The sequence below is a fragment of the Xiphophorus couchianus genome, chromosome 5, assembly GCF_001444195.1.
Source record: "Xiphophorus couchianus chromosome 5, X_couchianus-1.0, whole genome shotgun sequence".
NCBI classification, from domain to species: domain Eukaryota; kingdom Metazoa; phylum Chordata; class Actinopteri; order Cyprinodontiformes; family Poeciliidae; genus Xiphophorus; species Xiphophorus couchianus.
The window spans coordinates 5,937,226-5,963,632 of record NC_040232.1 but is presented as its reverse complement, the minus strand read 5'-3'; the positions used below and the strand labels follow the sequence as shown (position 1 = coordinate 5,963,632).

At 38.7% G+C, this 26,407-nt stretch overlaps 2 protein-coding genes across 4 annotated transcripts in view; one reads left to right on the top strand and one right to left on the bottom strand.

Moving 5' to 3' along the window:
• The window catches only part of LOC114144247 (apoptosis-stimulating of p53 protein 2-like), an 18,679-nt gene extending 2,718 nt beyond the window's left edge, over positions 1-15,961 (top strand). Inside the window, exons 2-19 of one of the 3 annotated variants that reach the window (XM_028016855.1) lie at positions 77-353; positions 2,684-2,831; positions 3,755-3,868; positions 4,946-4,998; positions 5,162-5,263; positions 6,820-6,988; positions 8,198-8,385; positions 9,287-9,451; positions 9,577-9,805; positions 10,251-10,342; positions 10,429-10,810; positions 11,034-11,482; positions 11,612-11,776; positions 12,445-12,582; positions 12,731-12,864; positions 12,951-13,117; positions 14,643-14,842; positions 15,153-15,961. In XM_028016855.1, coding sequence (XP_027872656.1) covers positions 345-353; positions 2,684-2,831; positions 3,755-3,868; positions 4,946-4,998; positions 5,162-5,263; positions 6,820-6,988; positions 8,198-8,385; positions 9,287-9,451; positions 9,577-9,805; positions 10,251-10,342; positions 10,429-10,810; positions 11,034-11,482; positions 11,612-11,776; positions 12,445-12,582; positions 12,731-12,864; positions 12,951-13,117; positions 14,643-14,842; positions 15,153-15,194 — 2,946 coding nt within the window. In that variant the 5' untranslated portion in view covers positions 77-344 and the 3' untranslated portion in view covers positions 15,195-15,961. Of the gene's footprint in view, positions 1-76; positions 354-2,683; positions 2,832-3,754; positions 3,869-4,945; positions 4,999-5,161; positions 5,264-6,819; positions 6,989-8,197; positions 8,386-9,286; positions 9,452-9,576; positions 9,806-10,250; positions 10,343-10,428; positions 10,811-11,033; positions 11,777-12,444; positions 12,583-12,730; positions 12,865-12,950; positions 13,118-14,642; positions 14,843-15,152 lie in introns of all 3 variants that reach the window. The other 2 variants (XM_028016854.1, XM_028016853.1) reach the window with 2 other exon arrangements.
• Positions 15,724-26,407, bottom strand: gtpbp2b (GTP binding protein 2b). Its single transcript, XM_028016857.1, has 12 exons — positions 26,015-26,407; positions 25,090-25,116; positions 24,245-24,429; positions 23,328-23,439; positions 23,042-23,239; positions 22,171-22,345; positions 20,888-21,107; positions 19,878-20,013; positions 18,889-18,947; positions 18,505-18,676; positions 17,589-17,753; positions 15,724-17,518 (listed from the first exon to the last, which is right to left on the bottom strand). The coding sequence occupies exons 1-12, from the start codon at positions 26,201-26,203 to the stop codon at positions 17,336-17,338; spliced, it is 1,821 nt and encodes a 606-aa protein (XP_027872658.1). The 5' UTR covers positions 26,204-26,407; the 3' UTR covers positions 15,724-17,335.

Below are 26,407 nucleotides of genomic sequence, written 5' to 3'. Positions count from 1 at the left end.
TTATTATTATTATTATTATTATTATTATTATTATTATTAAATATTATCGGACTCTTGATGGCTTTTATTTTGACAGTCCCACTTCCTGCAGCCCTCAGCCCGCTGTCCAGTCCGCAGCTGATCCGGTGATAGTGGAGGAGCGTCGGGACACGTGACACAGCGGCCGGGATTCTGCCTCCGCGTCGCGGATCGACACCAGGCTTTGCCCCGGTAACGAGAACATCGGCGGCGCTTTTCTATAAAGGCGAGAGAAAATCTGGACGGACCGGACCGGACCAGACGAACCTTTCTGCAACAGGTCAAACAGGAGGAGCCTCCCGAACCGACGGTACCAGCTCCACAGCATGATGCCGGTGAGAAGGAACTTTATATTTCACAGCATATTAACTTTTAAATGCTGTAATTGGAGCTTTAAACAAACATCTATCTATCTATCTATCTATCTATCTATCTATCTATCTATCTATCTATCTATCTATCTATCTATCTAGGATTGTACTTTTAGCTGACAAGTGAAACTTCATAATCAAACAGTTGGACTGAGGAGAGGAAGTATTGATTTATGATTGATTTATCTGCAACTGGTAGCAACCAGGGAGATTCCAGTAATGCTGGAGTGTATGGAAAAAATTAATAACTATCAAAACGTAGAATTAAAAAGCTGCGACAGCGTATTGGAGTTATTGTGGGCATAAAAAAAGAGGAGTAAATTTACGTCAAAAAAACTCAGAGATGAATCAGAAATTTTCTAGAAAGAAATAGCAAATCTTTGACTTTCAAACTCAAAAAGTTTGACAATAATCTCAGAAATTTTCAGAATTTTTTTTGAATTTTCTAAACTCAGAAATGTACTTTTTTTAAAAAATTCTTTTTAGAAAATTTCTTAGATATTTTTGGCAGAAAATTTATCCTCCTTTTTATTTCCCATCTACCGTGGCCTTAATACTCCGTTGTATGAATCAGCCATATTGGAGCTAATAGGATTTTTGATTTGATCACCATTGCTTTGAGGGAAACTACGTACTTTATATGATCAACTAAAGTGCATTAATGTTCCTCTTCTGGGCTGTGAAGGTGAGGAAGTGACTGATAGCAGCTCACATGCTCGCATGTGTCTTTTTCCAGTCAAAAGTTAATTTAATTGTGAAAACAGAGGAACCTGATATGATCCGTTTGAGGAAATAAAGAGACAAACTTCTCTCTTCTCTGCTTTAAGCAAACTTCCTGCACTATCCTCTGTTTCACATTTTAAATTCTTCGCAGCATCCAGACTGACTCGTTTCACAGCTGCTTTCCTTAAAAGTGCAGACTACAGGAATGCTATGTTAACGCATTTTAGGCAAGAACTATTTGTTTATTAGCAACCTTTAATGTATTTCTAATATTGTATGTAAAATGATTAAGTGGTTAAATGAAAAATCTGCAGAATGTGGCAATGTTTTTATCCGATTAATCATCAGAATAATTGATTAATCATAATAATAATCAATAGAATATTTGATTGCGGAAATCATCTTTAGCTGCAGCTAGACAGTTGCATGCCGTTCTTAATGTATCTAAATTTCAACATTATAAATATTGAGATAGTAAATTACCTTCATAAACTGGATCTCCCCTCGAATGTGACTCTATAATCTGAGGGAAACTAAAAATAACTCAAGTACTCAAAAATATAAACATTTGCTTATGATATCATTATGTTAAGTTTTAAGAGCTTATTTTAGGTAAATAATCCTTCAACATTTATTTAAAAAGTTCCAGATTATTTCACTCATAACAAGACATTTTTCCAGGTTAGAAGTGAAATAATCTCCCAGCGGAACTGGTGCTTTTTAAAATCTATGTTAAAGAATTATTTACCTGAAACAAACTCCTACACCTTGCTGAAAAGTTAGTTTTCTCTAATTTCTAGTGCACTAAGATATTTGCACTAGAAACTAGAGTAAAATACTTGATAAGGTTTTGTGGTTTTGCAGTGCAGTTCATAAATATCAGTAATAAAAAAGAACAGAAATCTGACAGAAAATGGTTTGTGGTTTTATATCTTTCATCACACACTCTTAAAATATTTAACATTTTTTCAAACAACTCATTTTAAACATTAAGAACTGGTCAGTACTAGCATCTATTTTATAACACACCTGTCTTCCTGTCATGATAACAAATTTTGTTGGACGATAAATTGTCCAAGAAGTTATTGCGATAAACAATAATATTGTTCTTCTTTGAGACCATTTCCAAGTAATGGCATATTATGCAAGAACACCGTCTCAAAGATCAATAAACGTTACATTTTAATGAACATTAGGAAGACATTTTAAATATCAAAAACAAATAAACAAAACAAGAGAAACAGGAACAACAAATAAAATAAATTATGATGTCTCTGATTCTATTCTAAACAAAATTGTCCTTCAAAAGAAGGGCTAGTTGAGACCAAAGCACCAGACTGAAGACTTTTATTCACTAGTTTTTTGCAGAAAAATAAAAACAATAAATGGAAATGATTGAGATTGTTTCAATTTATCACACGGTTAATTGATTTATTTCTTACTGCGACAGGCCTATACACCTACAATATGCAATACTCTACTGTAACAATCGTTTTAGTTACGTAGATTGTTTTCTAAATGTTTCTGACCTTTTTAAAACATTTTCTGGATAATTTATTGTATGTTTTTAGATGTTCCTTACTGTACACCTGGGCAGCAACGACCAGCGCGTCACGGAGGTTCCCGTCGTGCCAGAGATGCTGTGCAGAGACGTTGTGGAGCTCTGCAGGGAGCCTGGTGAGGCCGACTGCTACCTGGCTGAGACCTGGAGAGGCTCAGGTGAGTTTTACATAAATACTGACCACAGCTTTTCATGATTACTGCTCTGTTATAACTAAAAACTGAAGTTATTATCTTTGGACCTAAAGAGGAACGATCTAGAATTAATGTACAGCTTCAGTTACTACAGCTGGAAACTAGTGATTAGGTCTGAAATCTGGGTGTTGTGATGGACCTGAACATTCAGAGCCACATAAAGACAGTTACAAAGTCGGCCTTCTGTCACCTGAAGAACATTTCCAGGATTAGAGGACTGTTCCAGATCTAGAGAAACTAATTCATGTGTTTTTCTTTAGTCGCATTGATTACTGCAACAGTGTCTTCACAGGTCTGATTGGTTAAAAAACCAATCAGATCCAGAACGCTGCTGCTGGTGTTCTGACTAAAACCAGGAACATGGAGCTCATCACCCCAGTTCTGAAGTCCTTATGGCTCCCTGTAGCTCAGAGAATAGACTTAAAATTACTGCAGTAAATTAATAAATCACTGAACAGCTTAACACCACAATACATCAAAGATCTGCTGCTGTTGTGTAAACGAGTTACATGTCTGCATCTTATGTCTTAATTTGTCATTTTGTAAATATGTTTTTATTTTTTTACCATTATTTTCAGGAAACCTTGAACATCATTTAATATTTTTGTTTGATTATGTTATTTAATCATATATCAGTCAAGCAATAACTTAGTTCTGGATTAATCTTTTTAATTTTTCACTTTTACTTGAGTAGTTTGTCTTTTCATGACTACTTCTCAATTTTACATGAGTAAAAATAATTTTGAATTAATATTTCTCTTTCTTGAGTTTCTGTCACTCTGCCCACCTCTCTGTATTCGAAAAGATCAAAAGGAGATTTTTTTAAAGAGCAGTTATATTTTTATAGCTGCATGTTAAAGTCTCTGTGTTGGTTTCCAACATTTCAGAGCGTGTGGTTGAAGAAGACGAGCCGATATTGGAGGTGCTGCAGCGATGGGGCCAGCAGAGAGGGGAGGTGCGCTACATCCTGCGATACCAAAGAGCCTCTGGACACGAAACAGGTTGGATACACCTTATTATCACCAAAGACTATTACATAATCTTACCTTTATCTTCCAGATTTATTAATCAAAGAACGGATGAAGGTTGGCTATTACGCAAAGTTACATTTTGCACGTTTTTGTTCTTCCATTGCTTCTAAAACAGCCCAGGTGCTCAGAAAAGCGCTGGTTTTTTTTAGCAATAAGTTGATATTATTTGGTGTTTGGAAAATGAGCTGTTTCAAAAACCTTTGTTGAGTCACAGTTGATGGGCACTACACTGTTACCTAGCAACCCCAGCTGAGCTCAGCCCCTTACCTAGCAACCCAAGTGGAGTTCCAGCACATTTGGTCAGCTGGTTTTACCGCTGTATGTGCCGTACAATGGCTGCTGGAAAAGGCAAGCGTTTTGTTGTGTACTTACCATTGAGAAACCACTTGCTGCATTCTTGTTGGCTGTACAGGAAGGCCCACTTCTGCTTTTCAAATATTTACGGTTGTATAATTTTGCATTTGTTTGTCGCCATTTTCACCTGTGAGTGTAAACGTTGAATTTGAGGGCGTGGCCAGCAGCTGCTTATTCGGATTTAAAGTAACAAGAATTGAGCTGACTAAAATCTTGTTATCTAAGAAAGATTTAGTGCAAAAAATGTAATGAAGATGTTTTGAATAGTCCATATACCGATCTGAACCTGTTCAAAAGAAAATATGGTTATAGAGAACCATCAGAGCAATCAGGCAGGATCTGGATGACGCTAAATGCAGGAATGAGGAAACCTTCAGATGTAATCCAGTGTGCCTGTATCTAGCAGCATGTAGTGCAAATCTGCAGGAGGGTCTGCAGCTCCCAAAGAACAGATTCAGCAGGTATTTCCAGCAGCTTAGGCGGTAATCAGCTTAGAGCTGAAGGAATTAAGTGGGCTGCTCCATCTGTGTTTTTTGTTCACGGTATTTTTAAATATTGATCTGCTTTAACTTTGGCGTATCTCATGAACACTTGTTAACGTATGATTAATTCATTGTGTGTATTTTGTACTTAACATTGTAGCAAGTCTGAAAACTTAAAGATACATTTTAAAAAATCTGTTTTTGTGATCAGCTGGATGCAGAGCTGCAGATCAAACTACTTTGGAAAGACTCAGAGAGAATGGGGTGAGATCTTTATTTATTCAGAAACACTGAAATCACACCACATCATAACGCCTAGTAAAGAAACGCATCCGGAAGTTGTATAATTTGGCATAATGACTGCTGGATAGAGAGAAAAACAATATGAAGACGTGACTACAAACTCAGACTGAGCTTTCTGTTGCAGTTCTCAGTTATTCCTCTGGATATGTCGCTGAGCGAGCTGCAGGATCTGGCAACAAGACAGCAGCAGCAGATTGATGCCCAGCAGCAGCTTTTGGCCTTCAAGGTACAGCACACCAAGCACTCTGCAGCATGCATACGACTACTATTAATAGTTTTACCAAAAGAACCCGTCGTTCTTCAGCTCAGTTTCAGCCTGACATTGAATTTAACCCATTATATACATTGGAAATTGGCTGATTTAATATCCGAAGGCCTTTATGTCACTCATCAGTGTTTAGGCCATTCTCCAACCTCAGTGATGGAGAACACATATATTGTTCATGCAGAATATTTTGTGTTCAGATTATTCACACATGTAGTTCTTATGGGAAAGCAGCTGTCTGCCAGTTTATTATTATTGTTGGCAGGAGAGTGTGTGCTATATTATCAAGGAAATGTGCTGTAACAAAGTTCACATCGTATGTAAAGGCAGACATGAAAACAGTGAGTATCATCACTAGTCCTGCCGCATTAAGCAATAAATCAATTAATCGCATGATAAACTAAAACAAGCTCAATAATTTCCATTTGCATAATTTACCATTTTTCTCTTTCTACCAAAAGCTGGATGATAAAGGTCTTCAGTCTGGTGCTTTGAAGGACAATTTAGTCTACAGAGACTTCATAATTTGTTGCTTTATTTATTTATTTGGGATATTTAAAATGTCTTCCAGTTATAGTGTTAAGTATCCATTAGAATTTAAAGTTTATTGAATTTTGAGGATGTGTTCTTGCATTGTTATGCCATTACCATTATATTACTTGAAAATGGTCTCAAAAAACCAATATTGTCGTTTATCACATAAATTTCTGGGACAATTTATCGTCCAGCAAAATTTGTTATTGTAACAGGAGTAAGCATCTCTAATATTCAACCACCAAGTCCAGTGCTTGTTGGACTGCACCATCACTCTTACTAGAGTTTTGTACAGTTTGTTCATTGTCCCATAGGTTTTTGTGATAAATGATAATATTGTTGTTTTGAGGCCATTTGCAAGTAATATGTTGATAATGGCATAATAATGTAACTTTACCCTCTGAAAGACTAATAAACTTGAATTTTGTACAGAACACTCCACACTGGAAGTGGTAGACATTTTAAATATCCAAAATAAAACTCAACAAGCAAAAACAACAAATAGAAAAAAAAATAAATAAAAACCAAACGCAACAGAAACCATGAATAAAATGGATTATTAAGTATCTGTAAACAAAATTGGTCTTCAAAAGATAATCATCAGAATGGAAATTATTTTATTTCATCATATGATTAATGAATTAATTGCTTATTGCGACACACATCACATGTGTAATGAGACACTGTTGCTTTATATCATCCACTGTTTTCAGGATCATTTATCCATTCAGAAGCAGTGATACAGGAGAACGCATAGCTTAATTTTGATCCCCGTGTTAAGGCTATTAAGTGGTAATGGTGGTTGCTAAGTAACTTTTATCTTGTAGCACTAAGCACCCTAATTTAATATAAATGTTTTTGGAGGTGTAAATGCAATAAAAAATCAGTCAGCTTTTGCTTTCCATGTTAAAAACAATACTAAACTATAATAGCGTCGCGTGCCTGGAAATTGACTAATGAAGGGCTTTGGCTGGATGTTGCAGGAGCAGCAGCTGTGTCACCTGAAGCTGCAGGAACAACATCAGGAGGCATCTGGGCAAGACCGACTGCTTCAGCTGCAAGAAAACATACGCAACCAGGAGGCCAAACTGCTACGGGTCCGGGCTCTCAGGGGCCAAGTGGAGCAGAAACGAAACATAAACTCCAAATTAGGTCAGAGGCTTTCCTTCTTGTACCAACTCTGTGAAATATTTCAACATTAAACTGTTTTTAAATAGAATTTTTTTCACAATTGACCTGTGATTACACTATAAACTAGTATTGTAACCGTTTTATAAAACAACTTCTTTAAAACTACATGTACTGTATGTTGTATGGACTATGTAGCAGGTAACATAATGATTAGCATCTGCTAACTGCAGTGGATTCCTGCCTCTTCATAGTTCAATGTTCGCATATTTTTCTGTGGAACAAAACTCCAAATTATTCATACAAAACGTGCCTACTTGCAGATATTTTCGTAGGGCTTATCTGAAATATTTGAAGGCAAATGCAGCTTGGGACATTAAAATATCTAGGTGCTATGCTACTTAGCAAGCTATTAGCTATTAGCTGCAGCCAATACAGGAGGGCCATTGGTTTTCCTTGTCTATATGCATATTAAGGTATATTTGGTGTATGTATTGGTGTTGGATCTATTAAGACAGGCACTTATAAGCGTTTTTAGAGGGGGTCACTCATTCTTTCATGCTCATGTTCTTGTGTTGTCATGTGGCATGGAGTGCAAACAAGAACACTATTTCCTCACAACCCTGTCTTGTCTGTACGATAACATCATTCAGTCTGACTGGGACTGTTTACATTACTACAGTGAGCTTTAAGGCCATGGAAATTGTTGGATATTTCTCCTTTATCTCCTCTTTCAACCTCTGAAAGTTAGTTGGATAATCAGAAAAGACAACAAGACCGTCTCATAGAGTTAAGAGAAACATCTGAAAAAGTCTTGCATGTCTTAGAGCCTGAAATGGCTGAATAATGAGTAGCTGATGGTTATTTTATTTTTCTTGCCAAAGCCCTTTTTAAATATAGAGCAGTGGAAGTAGAATGAGTGTTTTCGTTAGTCAACCTGTTACTTATGTTTCATTAATACTAGTTTGATTAATCATAAATTTAAACCTTGATTCAAGCAGCTTTTGGTGATTTTGTCTAGGCTTTTTGAATGTATAATAATCGATCATTCAAAGGTAAGGAAAACATGTCAGATTGTTTAATTATTGAGAACGAGGGCACTAAAGTTTAGGGTGATGGCAAGGAGACCTTCCAACTGCAACCTTTCCACATATAGCAACTCCTAAAGGAAATAACTCGCTGTGTGCAATGTGACGTTGTGTTTTGGGGATGTTTATTTTCTGTTTGTACCAGTGGAGGAGATTGGGCAGATGACCAGCCTGTTCCAGCGGAAGCACAACGAGTTGGAGTTGGCTGCAGCCAAGGTGGAGGAGCTGAGCGACCAGCTGGAGGCAATGAGAAACTCTCGTTTTGAGCCTCCTTTTCCTTTTCATCCTCACAACTCTTCTTCTGGGCTAACAGACTTATATAAAGACTTGCAGGTGAAGCCTTAATGTAATTATAACAAGCTGGTTAATTGTACCATGTAAATGTTTTCAGCCAAGGTTTAAACCAGTGATACCAATGGGCCTGTCATGATAACAAATTTTGCTGGACGATAAATTGCCCCAGTAATTATTGCAATAAACGCTAATTTTGATTTGAGGACATTTCCAAGTAATATATTGATAATGACATAATAATCCAAAACCAATCACAGACCAATTTTGCAAAGAACTCTTAACACTGGAACTGGAAAATATTTTAAATGTCCAAAATAAAACATGAGGAGCACTTCTCTTTTCGCAGTGGGGGCTGGTTGTTTACAGCGCTCACAGTTTCTGATACGCTTCATAGCTTTGGTTTGATCCACAGGTTTTATTTCACACCTGTGGAAATAAAACCACAGGTTTTGTATTTCATAACTGCTTGTTTTTAAGCAGTTATGAGGCATGGTGGTGAAACCTTAAACTGTTACTCAACAGGTTGTCGCTAGGTAACCAAAGTTGAGGAAACTTGAAACTGCTTGTTACCAAGCAAGTTGTTGCTAGGTAACCATTGAGCGAGCGAGTCAGGATGGAAGTCCAGAGAATATTCTATCACATGTATTACCTATGGATATTGATTATATATCCATCACAATATATATTGTTATTGATTTATTGTCCAGGCATAGGCTGCTGGGTGAATTAGAGGTCTAAGAATTTTATTTCTTTTTAAAAATTTACTTTTCAAAGTCAAGTTGTTCAGTTGGTGATTAAGACTGTAGTACCTGTGAATTTTAAAAAAGCAGCAGAACTGGCATAAGAGTTACTGCTCAAGATGGCAACACCTTGAAAACCCCAGGTCACCAAGCAGAAACTCGTCATCTTGTTGATGTTTTCACTTCCTACTCCTTTCCAGCTGAGGAACAAGCTGAACCAGGAACAAAGTGCTAGGCTGCAGCAGCAGAAAGACAGGCTGAAAAAGAACAACTTGGAAGTTGTTGCGATGGACCAACGTCTTGGTGAGCTTCAAGAGAGACTCTGGAAAAAAAAGGCTGCCCTGCAGCAGAAAGAGAACCTGCCAGTAAGTTTAGATAATACATTTATCACAATATCTATTTATCACAAGGAGATAAGCAACAAAGCAAAGAAAGTCCATTATTTTTGTTGTATTTTTGCACCTTTTTGAATTCTGCCATCATTTGTCAGGTGGCCTTAAACAGCGTCAACCCTCAACATGAGCCAAGCTCCAGAGTAGCAGCAGTGGGGCCATACATCCAGTCCGCCTCTAGGTCAAGCTCCCAGCCTTCTGCTGTGCTTCCTTGCCAGGAAACGATGGTGAAGTCGGCATATCCAGATGGCACTGCCACCTTACCAATGCCTTCCTCATCCCGAAAGCCACCAGCTATACCAGCCAAACCAAGCATTAGTATGCATAGTGATCTGTTGCTTTTTGGTTTAACATTGTTAGACATTTTAATGATGATTATTGACTCTGAAAGGTGAAAGGTTTCAACACAGAAATAAGTAATTGTAGAAACTTTTGTCCAGAAAACCAAATTGCCTCCACTTACTGCCCTCATATGTCAAACCTTTGCTATTAAAGCTATGGTCAGTTAGTTTTAGTCAAGGATTTGTTTCTCTCTGTAATTGTAGTATTCTGAAGTTAATCTGAAGATTACAGTCGAGTGTGACTGTTTGCTTGTTAGGAAAGTTAAGAACCATCAGTCTAGAGAGGCAAAACAGGCACTTGGTCTATAATATTTAACAAAACCACTATTTGTAGAATGAATTAAGGGACCAAAGAGATGCAGTTTGTTATGTTGAGGGTATAAAAAGGCTTCTTCAAAGTCAAAGATTTAAATGTAAAGCATCTTTTGTAGGTGTGGAGACCCTAAAAGACAACGCTTACTTTCCTTCCCATGGTGCTTCACGACTTGGTCACACCGCACAGGCGCAGCCAAAGGATAACCAGGTCTTTCTGGACTTCTGCTTCATTTCTAATCTGTTTTCTGCTCCATGACTTTAATGGTTCTTTTTGTGTTTTGTTTTTGCTTTCAGTCATTTGGCAATGGTCTGTCCAAGTCAACTGTGCCGCCAGCAGTTCCCACCAAACCAAAACTATTTCCTTTCTCTGGTCCACCAACCTTTTCCAAGCCTGCCTTTTGGACAGGGACCTTTCCTGGGAAAAAGAAACTTAAGGATCCAGGAGTCATGTCTATCCACAGCAACACCCTCCCTCTGCACAGCAATAAGGAAAGTCCTCCTGCAGCTGCTGTGCGACCATACACACCAAACCCCACAGATGTGCCTCCACCTGTGTTTCAGAAACCCCAAACTCTGGCAGCCTCATCAATCTATTCGATGTACACCCAGCAGGCCACCCCTGGTAAAGCCTACCAAGCAGAAGGCCAGGGCACACTGTCCCGCAGCAAACCACGAGGTGATACCGATCCAGTTTCAGTTACCTTTGGTTTGTGTTTGGGAGTGTTAATTTCATATTTGACTGGGCTATGAATACTTTTTGGGTTAACTGTACTCTCAAAATTAAGTTGAGTTGGATTGTGTTATCCAAAATGAAGGAAAAGCTGTAGGACATATAGACTTTGTTTTAAAATGTACTGATTATTTTTGTGTACTCTTTATCACCGTCTCTTCCTGTGCAGTGTTTGGAAAACCAGTCCTTCCAGCTGGCAAGAGGCCGCAAACAGTCAGCTCAGAGAGCACCTCCTTGAGATCTGGGCTCTGTGAGTTTGAGACTGAAACCATTTCGACTGCTATCAATGATGACAAAGGTCCAGATGGCGATACAGCAGAATGTGTGACTCCTCGTCCGCTCAGTCCCTCCAAGCTCCTCCCGTTCGCGTCCAACCCTCACAGGAACTCTGACGCCGACTTGGAGGGCCTCCGCCGCCGACTGCACAACGCCCCCCGGCCTCTAAAAAAACGCAGTTCGGTCGTAGAGCCTGAAGGCCCAGCTGGATTTAATATCGAGAAGCTTCTGTACCAGAAGACAACTCTGGCTGCCATGGAAACCATTCCTATGAAGAACATCAGTAGACCAGAGGAAAACGTTCAGTCCACAGTTCCTGACGACAGGACCATCAAGAAAGATGTCAGTTCCAGGGTCAAAGATAAAAGTTTAGCTGTTCTGATGTCAGCTGGACACAACAGTGACAGTTTGACAACGCCTTCGCTACCCTTCCCTGATCCCAGATATTACCCTTTCCTTCTGTCCCCACAGGAAGACAAGGATGAAGACCTTTCTTCCAGTGCAACTCAACAGGAGCACTTTCCAGAGGAGATATTTACTTGGCCACCTCCGCCTTATCCCAGCTGTGAGGAGGAAGAACAGGCAGATGATACATTCAACTTTCAGCAACCGATACCACAAAACACAGACCTACCTGTGAGTAACAGTTTTACCAGTTAAGATGCTACTGCTGTTGTAAAAACACAGCAGTGAAAATGTTCTTTCCCTTACATGCAGTGACTCTGAAGATGTTCACAAACCTTTTCAAATGGGCAGTTTGTATGATGAATGAAGACTTAATAAACTATTTCAAACCTCTCCCAAATACATCCATCCATCACCTACACTCCCTTATTGGTGAGGAGCACCCTGTGTGTCTCCAATCCGTCACAGGGCAATACAGACACACAGGACAAACAACCATGAACACTCATACCTAAGATCATTCAATTATATTAACAGTCGTGCTTTTTTACTGTGGGAGGAAGCTAGCGTAAACATAGAGAACCCAGACATGCACAAGAATAACATGCAAAAACTTCCCAGTCTGGGATTAGAGCTTAGGACCTTCAGTGCTACCAACTGCGCCGCATTAAGGTCTTTGCCCCCAGTTTAAAAACTGTAATCTGGTCTTTTCTGTTTCCTTTGGAGCAATGGCTTCTTCTTCTCAGAGTGGCCTTTCAGCCCATGATGGTAGAGGAACAATTTCAACAAAGTAGAAAATGCCTTAGCCTATATTGGACCAAAAAAGTAGCACAAATAATTACTGTTCACTAAACAAAATATACAAATTCTTGTAATAGACTTTCTGCTCTCTCTTTCAGAGTAAACAGTCAATCTTGCGTAAACCTGGCTCTGACCGCCTGGAGCACAGGACGAGTGTCCAGTTCAGTCCTCTGGCCCTGCTTCTGGATTCCTCTCTGGAGGGTGAATTTGACCTCGTCCAGAGAGTCATCTATGATGTAAGTTACGGTTCTGGCTGATGCTACCTTGCAAGGCTAGAGCTTTTAGAATAGATATTCAAGCAGAATGCTGTAGAATTATGCGAATTTGGGTGAAGAATGGGATGGATGAGTGGATCTTTCACGTTACTGATATTTCTTTCTGCAGGTGGATGACGCCAGCATGCCTAACGATGAGGGAATCACAGCTTTGCACAATGCTGTCTGTGCCGGCCACACTGACATAGTGAAGTTTTTGGTTCAATTTGGTGTCAACGTCAATGCTGCTGACAGTGATGGCTGGTGAGTCTGATCTTCAGTGAGCTCCTCTGATAAGCTTCACCTTCATGATCATGAGCACAGTTGACGAGCGTCTGATTCCCTTTTAGGACGCCGCTGCACTGTGCTGCCTCTTGCAACAATGTTCAGGTTTGCAAGTTCCTGGTGGAATCTGGGGCAGCTGTGTTTGCAGCTACATACAGTGACATGCAGACTGCAGCTGACAAGTGTGAGGAAATGGAGGAGGGCTATGCACAGTGCTCCCAGTTCCTTTACGGTGAGATATTTGGTAATGTATTTTGCCAAAATGCATTAAACATACACTACTCACAAAAAGTTTAGGACATTATGCTTTCGAGTTAAATTTCAATCCTAAAATGCACTACAAACATTTACAGGTGAACTTAATGTGACCTTCTCTAATCCTTTGCATCTACATGTCCAGCTGTTCAGTGTTTCAGTACTTTTTTTGCACAACTTGTTCTTCTCTAACAAGGAGCTTAATGGCAACATTCACCACTGGTTATAATCAGAATCGGTGTTTAAACAGTCCTCTTGTCATTCTCTACACGCATTTCGACATCATTAGACCAAGATAAGACTAATCAACAGTACTTCCTCGCCATTGTGAGGTTTCAAACAGGATGTCCTCAGACAGATGTGACCACTGAGCTTAGAGCGTCACAGAATATCATCAGCAGGTTGCAACAAGTCTTTGTATCTCTTCCCGTCCTTTTGGCCACATCTCACACTGGTGGCCGCTTCATTTTGAAAAGTGCCCTGCTGAACCGGATGATAACTCAACTCCTGGCACATTTAAGGGAGGTCAGAGGCTCGCAAGTGTCACATCAGACAGTCAGAACCATTTACATCAGCATGGCCTGACTGCTAGACGACCAGTAAGGGTACCTGACCACACCACTTGGCCCAGGCATCCTCGTCTTGAATGGGACAGGGAGCATTTATGCCAGACAAGGGACCACTGGGGCTCAGTGCTCAGTTCTCTGATGAAAGTTGATTCACATTGAGGAGAAATGTGAATTGTTGTGCATTGCCCGCCAACAATGCTGGAGACGTCAACAAGAGTGCCCTGCATCAACCACTGCTGTGGTGGTTTTACAGTGTGGGCATGTGTGTCTATTTAATACAGAATTGCCCTATGGATGTTATTTCATCTTAGTATAAAATAAAGAGCGCCAGCAGCTCCAGGCACCCCATCCTCCTTATTCTATCTATGTATTGTCTTCTTTGGATGGGCTGTACTGAAAATTTGTTTTTTGTACTTTGGTACAATAACAGAAAAACAGTATGATTCTGAGATTGTAAATAGTGCAGGGTCAAAACCATATTACCTAATTAATATTATGTATCTTCTGTACCCCTGCATAATCAACACAGACCTAATTTTCATGGATGATAATTCTACAGCTCAACAAGTTTGATTGATCAAACTTCAAACCTGCATCTTCTACCTCTCAAGCCATGCAGAAATTGAACATCAGCTGAAATTAGCGCCGAAATACGACACCTCATTTTCATATGAAACCACTAATTAGCGGTAATTAACTGATCGTAACCCATCTCTATCACAAAAGCAGACAAGAATCAAGATAACAGAAGAATAACTGCCGCCAACGGCGTAGTATGTTCCTAAAGACCCGCTTAGCTGCCCAACAAGGTGCCTCATGTAAAACATGAAGTTCAGCTTTGAACAAAAACAAACAAACAGTAATACTAGGGAATTGCTGATACAGTAAATACATTATTTCATCTAATCTAGTTTCCTGCCTGTGCCGCTGTAGGTGTTCAGGAGAAGATGGGTGTGATGAACCGTGGGGTGGTGTATGCCCTGTGGAGCTATACGCCTGAAAATAAGGACGAGCTTGGCTTTACCGAAGGAGACTGTTTGACGGTGCTGAAACAGGAAGGGGAGGTCGAGACAGAATGGTGGTGGGCTCGATGTGGCGACCATGAAGGATACATTCCCCGCAACCTTCTTGGGGTAAGATGATTACACATCACACCACTTTCTTAGGTGTATGTGGTGATTGGTATCGGTGATGCAATGATTGGTATCGGTGATTGGTCCTCATGTGTGATCGATATTGTAATCAGCAGGAAAAAACCTGATCAGAGCATCCCTAATAAATACTAATTTCATTCTCAACATTGTGATGCTTTCTAACCTTTTCCAGGTCTTGTTTGTCTTTTTTAAAAAAAGTCTTTCTAATTAAATTCAAATAATTATTCTTATTGGTTTAAGTTTGGAAACGTAATCTTTTAATGAGAATCTTTTTCTCTTTTTCTCCCAGCTCTATCCGAGGATCAAGCCACGGCAGAGGAGCCTAGCTTAGCAGTGAATTACTTCCATTTGAAGAAATCCAAATGAGAAGAAACAGCAGCACAATTACAGATAATTTTTCTTGAACTACTGCCACCAACACAAAGAATGCATCAAAGGACTGTTGCAGAGAAAGAAGAAACAATATTTCACCAGTTTCTACCGTTAAAATGGACTATAGGGGTTATTTTTCAAAACAGAGCTGTCCAACAAAGACAGAAAACCACATAAAACAAGATTAAAATTATTTTGGGGTTCTTCCACAGTTTTAGAAAGTTGATTAATATATATACACAAGTGGGGGAGGGAAAGGGAAGTTTTGCAGCTTGTTCTATAATGATAGCTAATTATTGCTTTAGATTTTTCTTTAAAATGGTTTGAACATTGTTTTTTTATTATTAAAGCCATTTCATTAATCCTCATAGTCCTGTTTTACTGCAGATTAGGTGATTTTAAGAAGGTAAAAGAATTAGCATGAATATAAACATTCAAAATAAAACACACATTGCTAGGATGTTAAAAGTAAGATATGTCACACATTCTCAGCTTTCCACTTAAACTCTTTATTTAAGAGCTTGAGGAACAATAAGAAAAAGGAAACTTTAAACCCTCTGTGTCCATTTTCAGCTTCTACTCTCTGCAGAATCAGCAGAATCTGTGGCACACATGTACCCTCAGAATACAGAGCAGAGTCAGCAGCGACTGCATTTCAGTAGTGACAAGAACCATGGAGTACATTCAAGATTAGATTAACAATTGCACAAATCCTTAAAAAAAAAATAAATAAAAAGGTTAGAAGCTAAAGTCACCACATACAGGTGTGGAGCACCTGCCCTTTATCGAGCATGCAGGTTAGCCTTACCTGGGCGTAGTTGCAGTGTGCATTTAATCCACATAATTACAAACCAACCACACACGTCTTTCACTGCAGCTCTTTTGACGAATGAGTTCAGTGTTTCGGATCCAGATGGTACAAATTGAATGTAATGTGCGCTCGCTCGAACAGATTCACCTACAACCCTCAAAATACAAAAACGTCTTGAGATGATTGATGCAAATATAGTACGTGGGTTTCTTTAAAGTTTAAACGCAGGTTTTAGGGAAGTGCTACAATGAACATGAGGATGAAGCTTTAACTGTTTCTGCATTATAGACGAGTAACAGAACAGGAAAACGTGGATAAATATTCTTACACTATGGATCCATTCCAACACAATGGAAGACAATGAGGGAAAAAAGGAGATAAAAGGATTTTTAAATGTTCATTTGTATAAGTACTAAAATATATTTATTCTAAATACAGTCTTCAAAGCAATAGTAATTTAATATGTCGTATTTGTTGGAGTTTCAGTACTTCCTCCTGTCATTGGTACGTGGAAACATATTTTCCTGAACAGGTTTTATGTTTGACATCATTATCTTCACTCTTTTGTTTTAAATTAAAACAGGACTTTTTGCAAAAATCTACCACAACTGGACCATGTTGAGTCAAACATTTGTAGCTTCCAATTCAGTCACAATCCTTTTGAGAAAGAGAAGCATCGGCTCTACTCTGAGTCTGTCTCAGATGACCGGGCTTCTCACCCTTTCTCTAATGAAGAGCCCAGTCACCCTGCAGAGAAAACTCATTTCAGCTGCTTATATCTGTGATCTTACTCTTGCGGTCTCTCCCCAGAGCTTGTGTCTTTAGATCAGGATAGATGCGTAGATCAACTGGTAAATCGAGAGCTTCACCTTTCAACACAGCAATGAGTCTATCAATCTCCTGCTCCATCTTTCCCCCCATTTGTGAACAAGACCCAGAGATATTGAAACTCCTCCTCCACTCTACCCTTCTCTGACTCAAGACCAAGGTCTGGCCAATCTAGAGGCTGGCGTGGGTTTTGGTGGTCCACCTTGTTGTTGACTCATCATCTGGGCAGAACAACAACTATTGTGTGATTGGTCAGACATTTAAAGTGGACGTGTTAAAACAACGATGTTTGCTGCAGTGAGATGAACTTATCAGGACTTCAGCACTCTTGTGCACTTTGTTGTTGCAACCTTGAGTAAGAAACCAAATTTCTTAGCTTTGTGGAGTATGAACTGTGGATTAATATGCATGTAGGTGGCAGGAGCATAAAGCCAGCTTTTGTTGGTCCAGTGAAATTGTCCCTAGTAATCCTGCAGATTCTGGTCATGGTTCAGATTCTGGTCTTGGGGAAGCAGACGTGTTACATGACCGATGCCCTTGGTGACTCCCTCCCTGAAGAGCAGCTTGGCGCTCAGTCGCAAATACTCAGGGTGCTTGATGAAGCGAAAGCGAACAACGGCCCTCTCTCCAGTTCGAAGCTCGTCCTAAAACCAGAAGTGAAGAAGGATTTACAGTCTGTTTCCAAATGTAACACAAATAAGAAAACTCACCAACCTTTCCGTGAAGGCCCTCCACCGTAGCCGTCTGCCGGACGTTACCGACATGAACGGTGACCTGCGAACCCCTCCGGAAAGTCTTTGCGTGGAAGAGCAGAACAATGGCAGCTTCGAACTGGCAGCAGATGGTCGGGTTCATCTTGGGGCTGACCATCACCATGCCCTGCAATACGCAGGAAGTGGAACACTCTTCAACCACTTCAAAATAAGAGCATGCGTATAAACGTCTGAATATATGAAGAATTCTTAACAGAGATGGGTAGGAACTGGCTACATTCACTCAGTTACATTCCCTTATGTAACCTTTTAGAGCATTTTTACTAGGCTGCACTTTTTACTTTTACTTGAGTAATTTTATTGTGAAGTATTTCTACCCTTACTTGAGTAAAATTTCTGGATTTTCTACCCATTGAATGAAAAACAAACGTGTTTTAACCAAAACTTCCCCAGACACAGACACACACCTGTAGTTTTTATTAAAGTTTCATAAGTATTTTATTAAAAGAAACTGATTTTATTTTTTGTTACTTATATGAATTATTGTCCTCAAAACTTTATATTTTGATCCATCTGATTATGTAATTTTTAAATATTAAATGATTGAAAATTTGATCAGTTACTTCGCACTTGAGTCGACTTTTACCAAATACTTTTTTACTCTTACTTGGGTCATTTTAGTTAGAGTACAATTTCTGACACCTCTACCAAAACTTCTACAATGTCAAACTTTATTCAACTTAAAGTTTAGAAAACATTGAAGCTATGTGCACCAAACATTTTCAAAGTTAGCAAATATGCTATAGAGCTAAATTTGCTCCTCTATTAGCGGGTTAGCACAAGTGTGCCCACCACTGATTTTGGTTATCAGTGAATTTCTGTCCTAATTATTAACCCAACATTCGGTGACCTCTGACCTTGCGCAAAAGTGAGCGATCAAAGTTTCCCAGAGCCAGAGTGGCTGCCTGTCCGGCCTTCAGCACCCTGCAGGCCGAGCGGTTCCTCTGGATGCTGCCCACTTTCAGGCGCAGGAAACGACCCTCTTCTGTGGGTCCAACAACGAGACGCTCGCCCTCCCTGCAAACTCCACTGGCAAAAAAACAACAACAAAAAAAACAAGGACAAATTAAAGACAGTGTTCAGGTTTTATTTTCAAACTTTTTGGGATAAATTAAATTAAACTGAATCTAAAAAGACAAAAATAAGGTCACATGATAATCCATCAGCATTGCTAATCTATTCGTTAGCAACAAAATGGCTAACTAGAAGATTTAACCTTTAATTAGACCATGTCATCTTACCTGTACAGAGTTCCTCCAACAACAGTCCCAACATCAGGAACTGAGTAGATCTCATCCACCTGCAAACACATGATTGGAGCATAAAAAACTACTTTTAACATGGATGATTTCATTCATTAAGAGAAAAAAACTATCCAACCCAAACTTTTAACATTTTTGACAGTATGAAGGGAACTCTTTTCCTAAGTCCTATGTAAGCTTTTTTATTCTAGTTTTTGGAGCTACACTTCTACATCCTCCGATGGGACTAGAGCTGGGCGATAAATTGATTTTATCAGTTAATCAAATTTTGGGTTTTTGAAGATTTAATTTTTGGAAATTTGGCTTTTTTTAAAAATCACAAATTCATTCCTTGGGTTTCTTGTTTGACAAGAGTGTTTTACAGTTTCTATTAATTTGGACTATGATTTCATGTCAATGTTATGATGGGTTATTAGGGCCAGGCTAAGATTTTTAATGTTTTTTCTTTTTATACAATTTTGGGAATAAAGTCATAATATTTCAGGGTTACCAGAATAAAGTCATAATATTTCAGGGTTACCAGAATAAAGTCATAATATTCGGAGAAACGATGTATGCAAACAACTGTGTATATTTCAAAGAAAGAACTACACTGACTGGGTGGTCACATCAGATCTTAATGACTCTAGAGAAGCTTTTTCTCATTAAAACAACTTTTTCTTATAATTTTAAAGATATTCTTCCATTATGTTGTCGTAATTAAACAAATGAAAAAAATTTTTTGCCTGTCCCTAATACTCTGTCGCAAAACTCACCGAAGGGATGAATAAAATCCACCATTTGAAAATACTTTGCCATTTGTAATTTCTTTTATTTGAAAAAGAAAGTGAGAGAAATAATCGATTAAAATCTGAAATCGGATCTGGTATAAAAACCATAAGAGATTTTATTTTAGAGCCATATAGCCCATTCTTAAAAGAGACAGAAATGTAACCTCGTGTCCATGTTGTGTGTGTTTGCTTGTGGACCTGGAACTCTGTAAGCTGCTGCATCAGCTCCTCCTGTTCTTTGCTGTTGCTAAGCGGAGGAAGGATGTTCAGGAAAACCTTCAGGAGGTCAAGGCTTTCTCCTGACACACTGGACAGGGTGAAGATGGGTGTGATGCTACACACACAAAAAGGCAGACAAACAAGAGTAACAATAAAATAATTTGTTTCAAAGGCAACACAAATAAATACTTTTGTAAATGAGAAATCTACAACGTGGTCTCAGGGCCATTGTAGATAGGAAACCGGAGGAGTAAATTTGTAATAGAAAAACTCGGAAATTTTGAGATTAATCTCAGTCTTTCTGAGTTTGACAAATTGAAAATTTGTTAGAAAAAATTTCAACATTTTAGATTAATTTCAGAATTTTTTAATAAAAAAATCTTGGAAATTTCTGAGTTTCAAAAGTCAATTTTTGTTTTTAAATTTTGTCTTTTTTTGTAGAAAACTTCTGAGATTAATCTAAAATTTAGAAATTTTTTCTAGCAAATATTACATTTTTCAAACTCAAAAATGTTTTTTATAGAAAAATTCTGAGATTATGCTCAAACTTTCTGAGTCGGAAATTTTGAAAAAAACTAATTTTGAGATTAATTTCAGAAAATTTCTAGAAAATAAAATCTTGAAAATTTAATTTTCAAAAGTCCAAAAAAATGTTGCTTTTGGAAATTTCCAAGTCTTTTAAGAAAATTTCTGAGATTATTCTCTAAGTTTCTGTGTTTTTTGGGGTTTTTTTTGTGGAAATGTTCTTTTTTGTATCTACAGTACAGACCAAAAGTTTGGACACAACTGTGTGTCTTTCTCATGAGAAAGTGTGTCCAAACCTTTGGTCTGTATTGAGTACAGACCAAAAGTTTAGACACACAGTTGTGTCCAAACTTTTGGTCTGTACTGTACATTGCCATAATATGTCGTGATCAAACTTTAATGTCTAAGTCTAGGAAAATATTTCTTGGTTGAACTGCTTCTATTCGCTGTAAGTTGGTACCCACCATGCAGACTGGGTGAACTGCTGCGCTGCAGTCACTGCGTCATCAGGGTTCATCACCACCATGGGAATCTTGTTGCAGCCTGGCTGCTTCAGGACTCGCTCCAGCTGCCGGACAGTTCGCTCCACGGTGCCGCGGGAGCACAGATCCACTTTACTGACTACGATAAAAATTGGGACTTTCAGAGCCATGGCCAGTCCCAAGTGCTCTCGAGTTGTACCAGCTGGACACAGAAGAGAGGAAATGCACTGAGCGAGAAAACCACATACAAGGCATAAAATGCAACTGTAAAAGAGCTAAAAATGCAATGTAGTGTTTTTTCATTTCTGTTGTAATGTTAGAAGTTTTTCTGCACCATATGTGTCGAACTCACGGTGCTGTGTGGCACGGATGACGTTAAGTTTACTGCGGCATTATTAAGTATATTTCTGTTAATTTAAAGTGCTTATTAAATTTATGCTGGAATGTATGTTAATATGTAAATATTTTAAATTGTAATGGTAATGTTTTTCTCGACTTTGATAGCTAATGAAATGTTTAGAGACATTTGAATCTGATTTAAATGTCACAGCTTGGCTAATTGATTTTATTTCAGTCTCCTCTTTTTGAATATAGAAAAAGGGAATAAATTTCCACTGAAAATCTCTGAAATTTTACAGAAATAAACTTCTTTCTGAGTTTGAAAAGGTGAAAATTTGCAAGTAAGAACTCAGAAATTTTTAGATTAATTAATTACAGAAATTTTCTAGAAAAATACATGGAATTTCTAAGTTTGAAAAGTCAAAAATTTGTAAAGAAAAATATCAGAAATTTTTAGATTTATATTAGAAATTTTCTAGGAAAAAAACTAGAAAACGTTTGAGTCTGAGAAGTTGAAAATTTGCAAAGAAAAAACTCAGAAATTTTTGAGATTAAACTCAGAAACTTTCTAGGACAAATTTGGAAAATTATGACTTTGAAAAGTCAAAATGTTCACCTTCTGAAACTCAGAAAATGTTCAGGAGTATTTTCTTGCACACTTTCAAGCTCCAAAAAAACCTTTTTTTTCTGGAAAATTTCTGAACTTTTGGCAGAAATTTACTCCTTTTTATAATAAGCTGATGTTAACAGTTTGTGCCTTTGCCTATACCGTTACTTTGTAATGGCTATTTTGTGACGTCATCTTTATGACAGCGTGTGTTCATGTGAAGCCTAAAATTCTTCTTTGTACGGATTGATGAAGAGTTGAAATTCATTATTCACCCATTGTCTGTCTGTTCATCTCTCCAGGTGTGTTTGCAGCTCACCAATGCCGGTGTTGGCGCTCACTACAAGCATGGCAAAGTCGGGGCAGTAGCTGGTTAAACCGAAGACGGTGGTCTTCAGGTACTTGTGGTGACCTGCCAGGTCGATGAAGGTGATCATTTTGGATGAGCTCTCACAGATCTCCTCTGCTGTTCGAGACTCACTGTAGTTTACCACCTGAGTAGAATAGTGACATCGTCAGGATCCAGAAAGCAGCAGTAGTTGTAGACAGTTTGAAGTAGATATCTTCCCAGGCATTGGAGTTTCCCAGTGTCAGTAAAATTAAGAGAACAATCCTATGATGCATATGGACACTTTTTCATCTTGTAGAGCACAATTTCTTTTACATATATAATATCTTAGAAAAATATATGGTACAAAAAAATAGATTCATATTTATTAACAACATTTTTTTTGCTTTTGTCTTAGCTTTGGAGTAACTCGAACCACAAATATCGACCTACTTTTCCTGAAACACAAAGTGTTCAGCCCAAATAAGAAACAATCAACCCCAAAAAGTCAGAAACTGTGGGCCTGTGTTATGATAACACAATTGTGCAAAACCTTGTTTTTATGTTTTGTATCTACAATGATTTAATATTTTACTTTAAGTTTGGACACAACTTCACTATGGGAAATGTATTGTCACCGTTTTATTTCTAGTTTTAGGATTTTTTTAGGATCAAATTCAGCAGAAAGATGTTAGATCTTTTTCTTTTTTAGTCTCACTCTTCATCAGTGCAAATATTGTAGGAATAAAACAAGAAACTGTGGAAAATCTGTGTTTAACATTATGTCTAATTTTAAAAATATTAGCTGATTCTTTTTAAGTTTTAGCCAAAGTTGTAAAGAGCCACTGAGTAAGAGGAATACCTCTCCTTTGCTGTTAAAGCCCAAGATTTCAAAGCTGATGCTGGAGGTGCGTCCCGTCTGGATTTCATGCAGGTGTCTGAAAAGGTTTAGTCGAGCTCGACCTCGGCCGTTATCCAACTCTCCCTGCGTCAGGACGCCCAGCAGGGTCGACTTCCCTGAGTCCACATTTCCCAGCACGGCCACACGCAGGTCCAGGAACTGAGGAATGAAAATAGATTTGGCCCAACCCTTGCAGTAAATACAAAATTATAACATGTTTACAGGCACAATGTTGCAGAGAACACACCTGCTGATCGTCAGGGACCTTTCGGACAAGAACCTCTGCAATTTTCCGGATATTTCTGTCCAGGCCATAGTCCACTTCCCTTTCTCGCAGAAGAGTTATATCAGCTCCGACCCTTCAACAAGACAAGCAAAACAAAGTATTATTTCAGAAATTATAACACACTGCTAGCATACTTCATGAAAATCTTGAAGAGTACATCTCTCAGTAGTAATGGCTCCAGAGGTCAAAATCTTTTATGAATAAAATTGTTTATCCTAGAAGTAAAATCAAACAAATCAAAGCATACTTCCTTATGGTAAATTAGCTCAAACAAGCAGATCTGTGTTTCGATTTTATCTGGTTCAGTTCTACAAAAAAAATATTTAAGCCTTGTATGTTAGAGCCAATACTGACCAAGTTATTTTAAGAAGGTTCCCCCCTTGATCACCACATTGGACCACAAAATCAACAGACCTCCACAGGCCTGAAATCTGGGTGTAGTGATGAACTCTGATCTGAACCGTCAGAGCAACATAAAGACAGTCACAAAGTCGGTCTTCTATCACCTGAATAACATTTCCAGGATTAGAGAACTAATGTCCCAGTAAGATCTAGAGAAACTCATCCAGGCGTTCATCTTTAGTCGCATTGATTACTGCAACAGTAATCAATGTTGCAGTAATCAATGCAACATTGCCTAAGGAATCATTCAGACAACTTCTAATCACTGAACGGGTTAGCATTGAAATTCAGCTGTTCTGCCTAAAACCAGGAGGACAGAGCACATCAAACCAGTTCTAAAGTCCCAAGTGGTATAGTTACTCTATACCACTTGTATAAGGTAACTAATATTTGTTCTCAACTTGGTAGTTGATGTTTTGGGGTTTTTATGATAAAACTTCAGCAGGCGAATGAAAGGAGGTCATGGGGTCACCTACTTCTCTGCCATTCTCTTTAGCGTCTTGAGCGAGCCTTTCATGTCGGCCTCCGTCAGACCCACCAGCAGGCCGTTGTCTTCCACTCCGATCTGGTACACGGCCTCACCGCGGCCCTCCTGCAGACGCCACTTCAGCTGCGTGGCCAGATGCTCGAAGCGGTACTGAGTGGGGTTGACGAGCTTTAACTGGAAAACACGAGAAACAAGTACAAACCTGTGCAGCAGGTAAATGCGATTCAATTGTGCTTCTCTAATCACCAGAGAGATATACTTATATTTCTCATTCTTTATTCTTTTTAGATGACTTTTAAAATTATTCTTCTGCCTTAAAATGGCTAAATCTAAACTAAATGATTATGTTAAATGTTTTCTGTTTACCTGCTTATTGATTAAAACATTTTTATGTCAACAAGATGATTTAGTGTGGACATCTTATGTGTGAAACTACATTTAATAAACTTTTTTTTCAGACTGTAAAATTGTTTTAAATAATCAAAAAACTTTAGCTTCACCATTTGCTACCAATGCTGTTGCTGGGTTTAAAAGGTTCCTTATTATAATTTTTATGCATTTCTTGACTTTGGGACGAGACAGTTAACATAACTTTTGTGAGAAACAAGTATGACTAAAATGAAAAAAATCTGCTGTATTTATAAAATATGCCCTTTAAACATTCTGTGGCATGATTCACACAATAAGATGATTGGGACAGTGACAACTACCACTTCAAAGAATAGTAATAAACTGTAATACTGACAGCTGCTCTGATGCTTGAGCAGTAAAAAATGCCACTTTAAAACCAAAATTACTCCTAATCAAAACGATGTAACATAAAAACTTAGTTACCTTGTATTCAATGTTTCCTTCTTCAGCCTGGAAGCAAACAAAAACAGAAAACATGTGGAATTACTAAACAGTAAACCAATAAAATGTAGAGGGCTTTAACACATCAAATCTCAAAGTGGTACCGAGTCGAGCAGGGGAATATTGTCTATTGTTTCAAAATTACAGTCTTGTGTGCATCTCTAGCTCAAATAACCCAGAACACAGGCAGGGGACCACAGAGTAGCTATATTATTGAAACTGAATTTAATTTAGAAATGTTTGCATAGGGAAGAACATGTCAGAGACGTGGACGAGGAACTGAATTGCACTTGAGTCACAAATTGAACGACTTTAGACAGACTTGACTAAATCTCTTCACATCCCTAAAATGGAAGCTTAGAGGCTCAGGGTGTAAAAATCCCTTTTATACAGTCCACTGGGGAGAAGAAAATGATTTCAGCTGTGCATTAAGGTATGACAGCAGGCCTGAAAGAAACGAAAGAGAAAAAGAAACTCTCTCCTAGTAAGGAAGGTCAGTCTTGTGACTTCACTTGGATCAGAGCCGTGAAAATACTTGATATCTTACACTGAACTTAAAGCCATGAAGTAACTATGAACTAATGATGACAACATAGCTGGAAATAAAATACTTGCTATTATATAGATTTCATGATGTAAACCTGCTTGACGAAAGGTGTAATGATGCTTTCTGAAGACAATGTGGCCGTTATTATTATTATTATTAAATTGCTGGTGGGTTTTATAGCTGATTCTTGTAGGAGATATTAAGTTAAAGTTGGAGAGGTTAGCCTGGGGGTTTCTCTCTAATCACGGAAGCAGGTAAACCTGAAGACATTGCGCCACCATGTTTGAGGGACTCTTGTCATCTGTGCTGCAGTACAGACTAACTGCCTGCGTTAATCCCGGGCCAGAACCAGGTAGCTACCTCCGGCGGTAAAATCGGTGGCGGTGTCCTGTTGTTCCTCTTCCTTTTATTCCTCCTCTTCCTGCCTTGTTTGCCTCGTCTGGCCCGCGACTTTTTGGATGATTTCTTCCCTTTGATATTTGACAGGGATCCAGGTCCATCATGTCTGTTTCCGGGAGGAACCGCGGCAGTTTGGAGCAAATCAACCATGGCTGAGCTCAGGCAGTGATCGACCGACCGACGGGAAACTACGGAGCTCACGGGTGGTTCACGGCATTCCCCAGGGCATTTCCTGCTGCATCCCACGGCTTCGACGTGTGGAGACCTGCGGCAGGTCGGATGCTCTCTCTCCTCAGCACCAGCAGCGACGTTAAGCTACATTTTTACGTCGAACTTCCGCCTGAAAACGCTCAA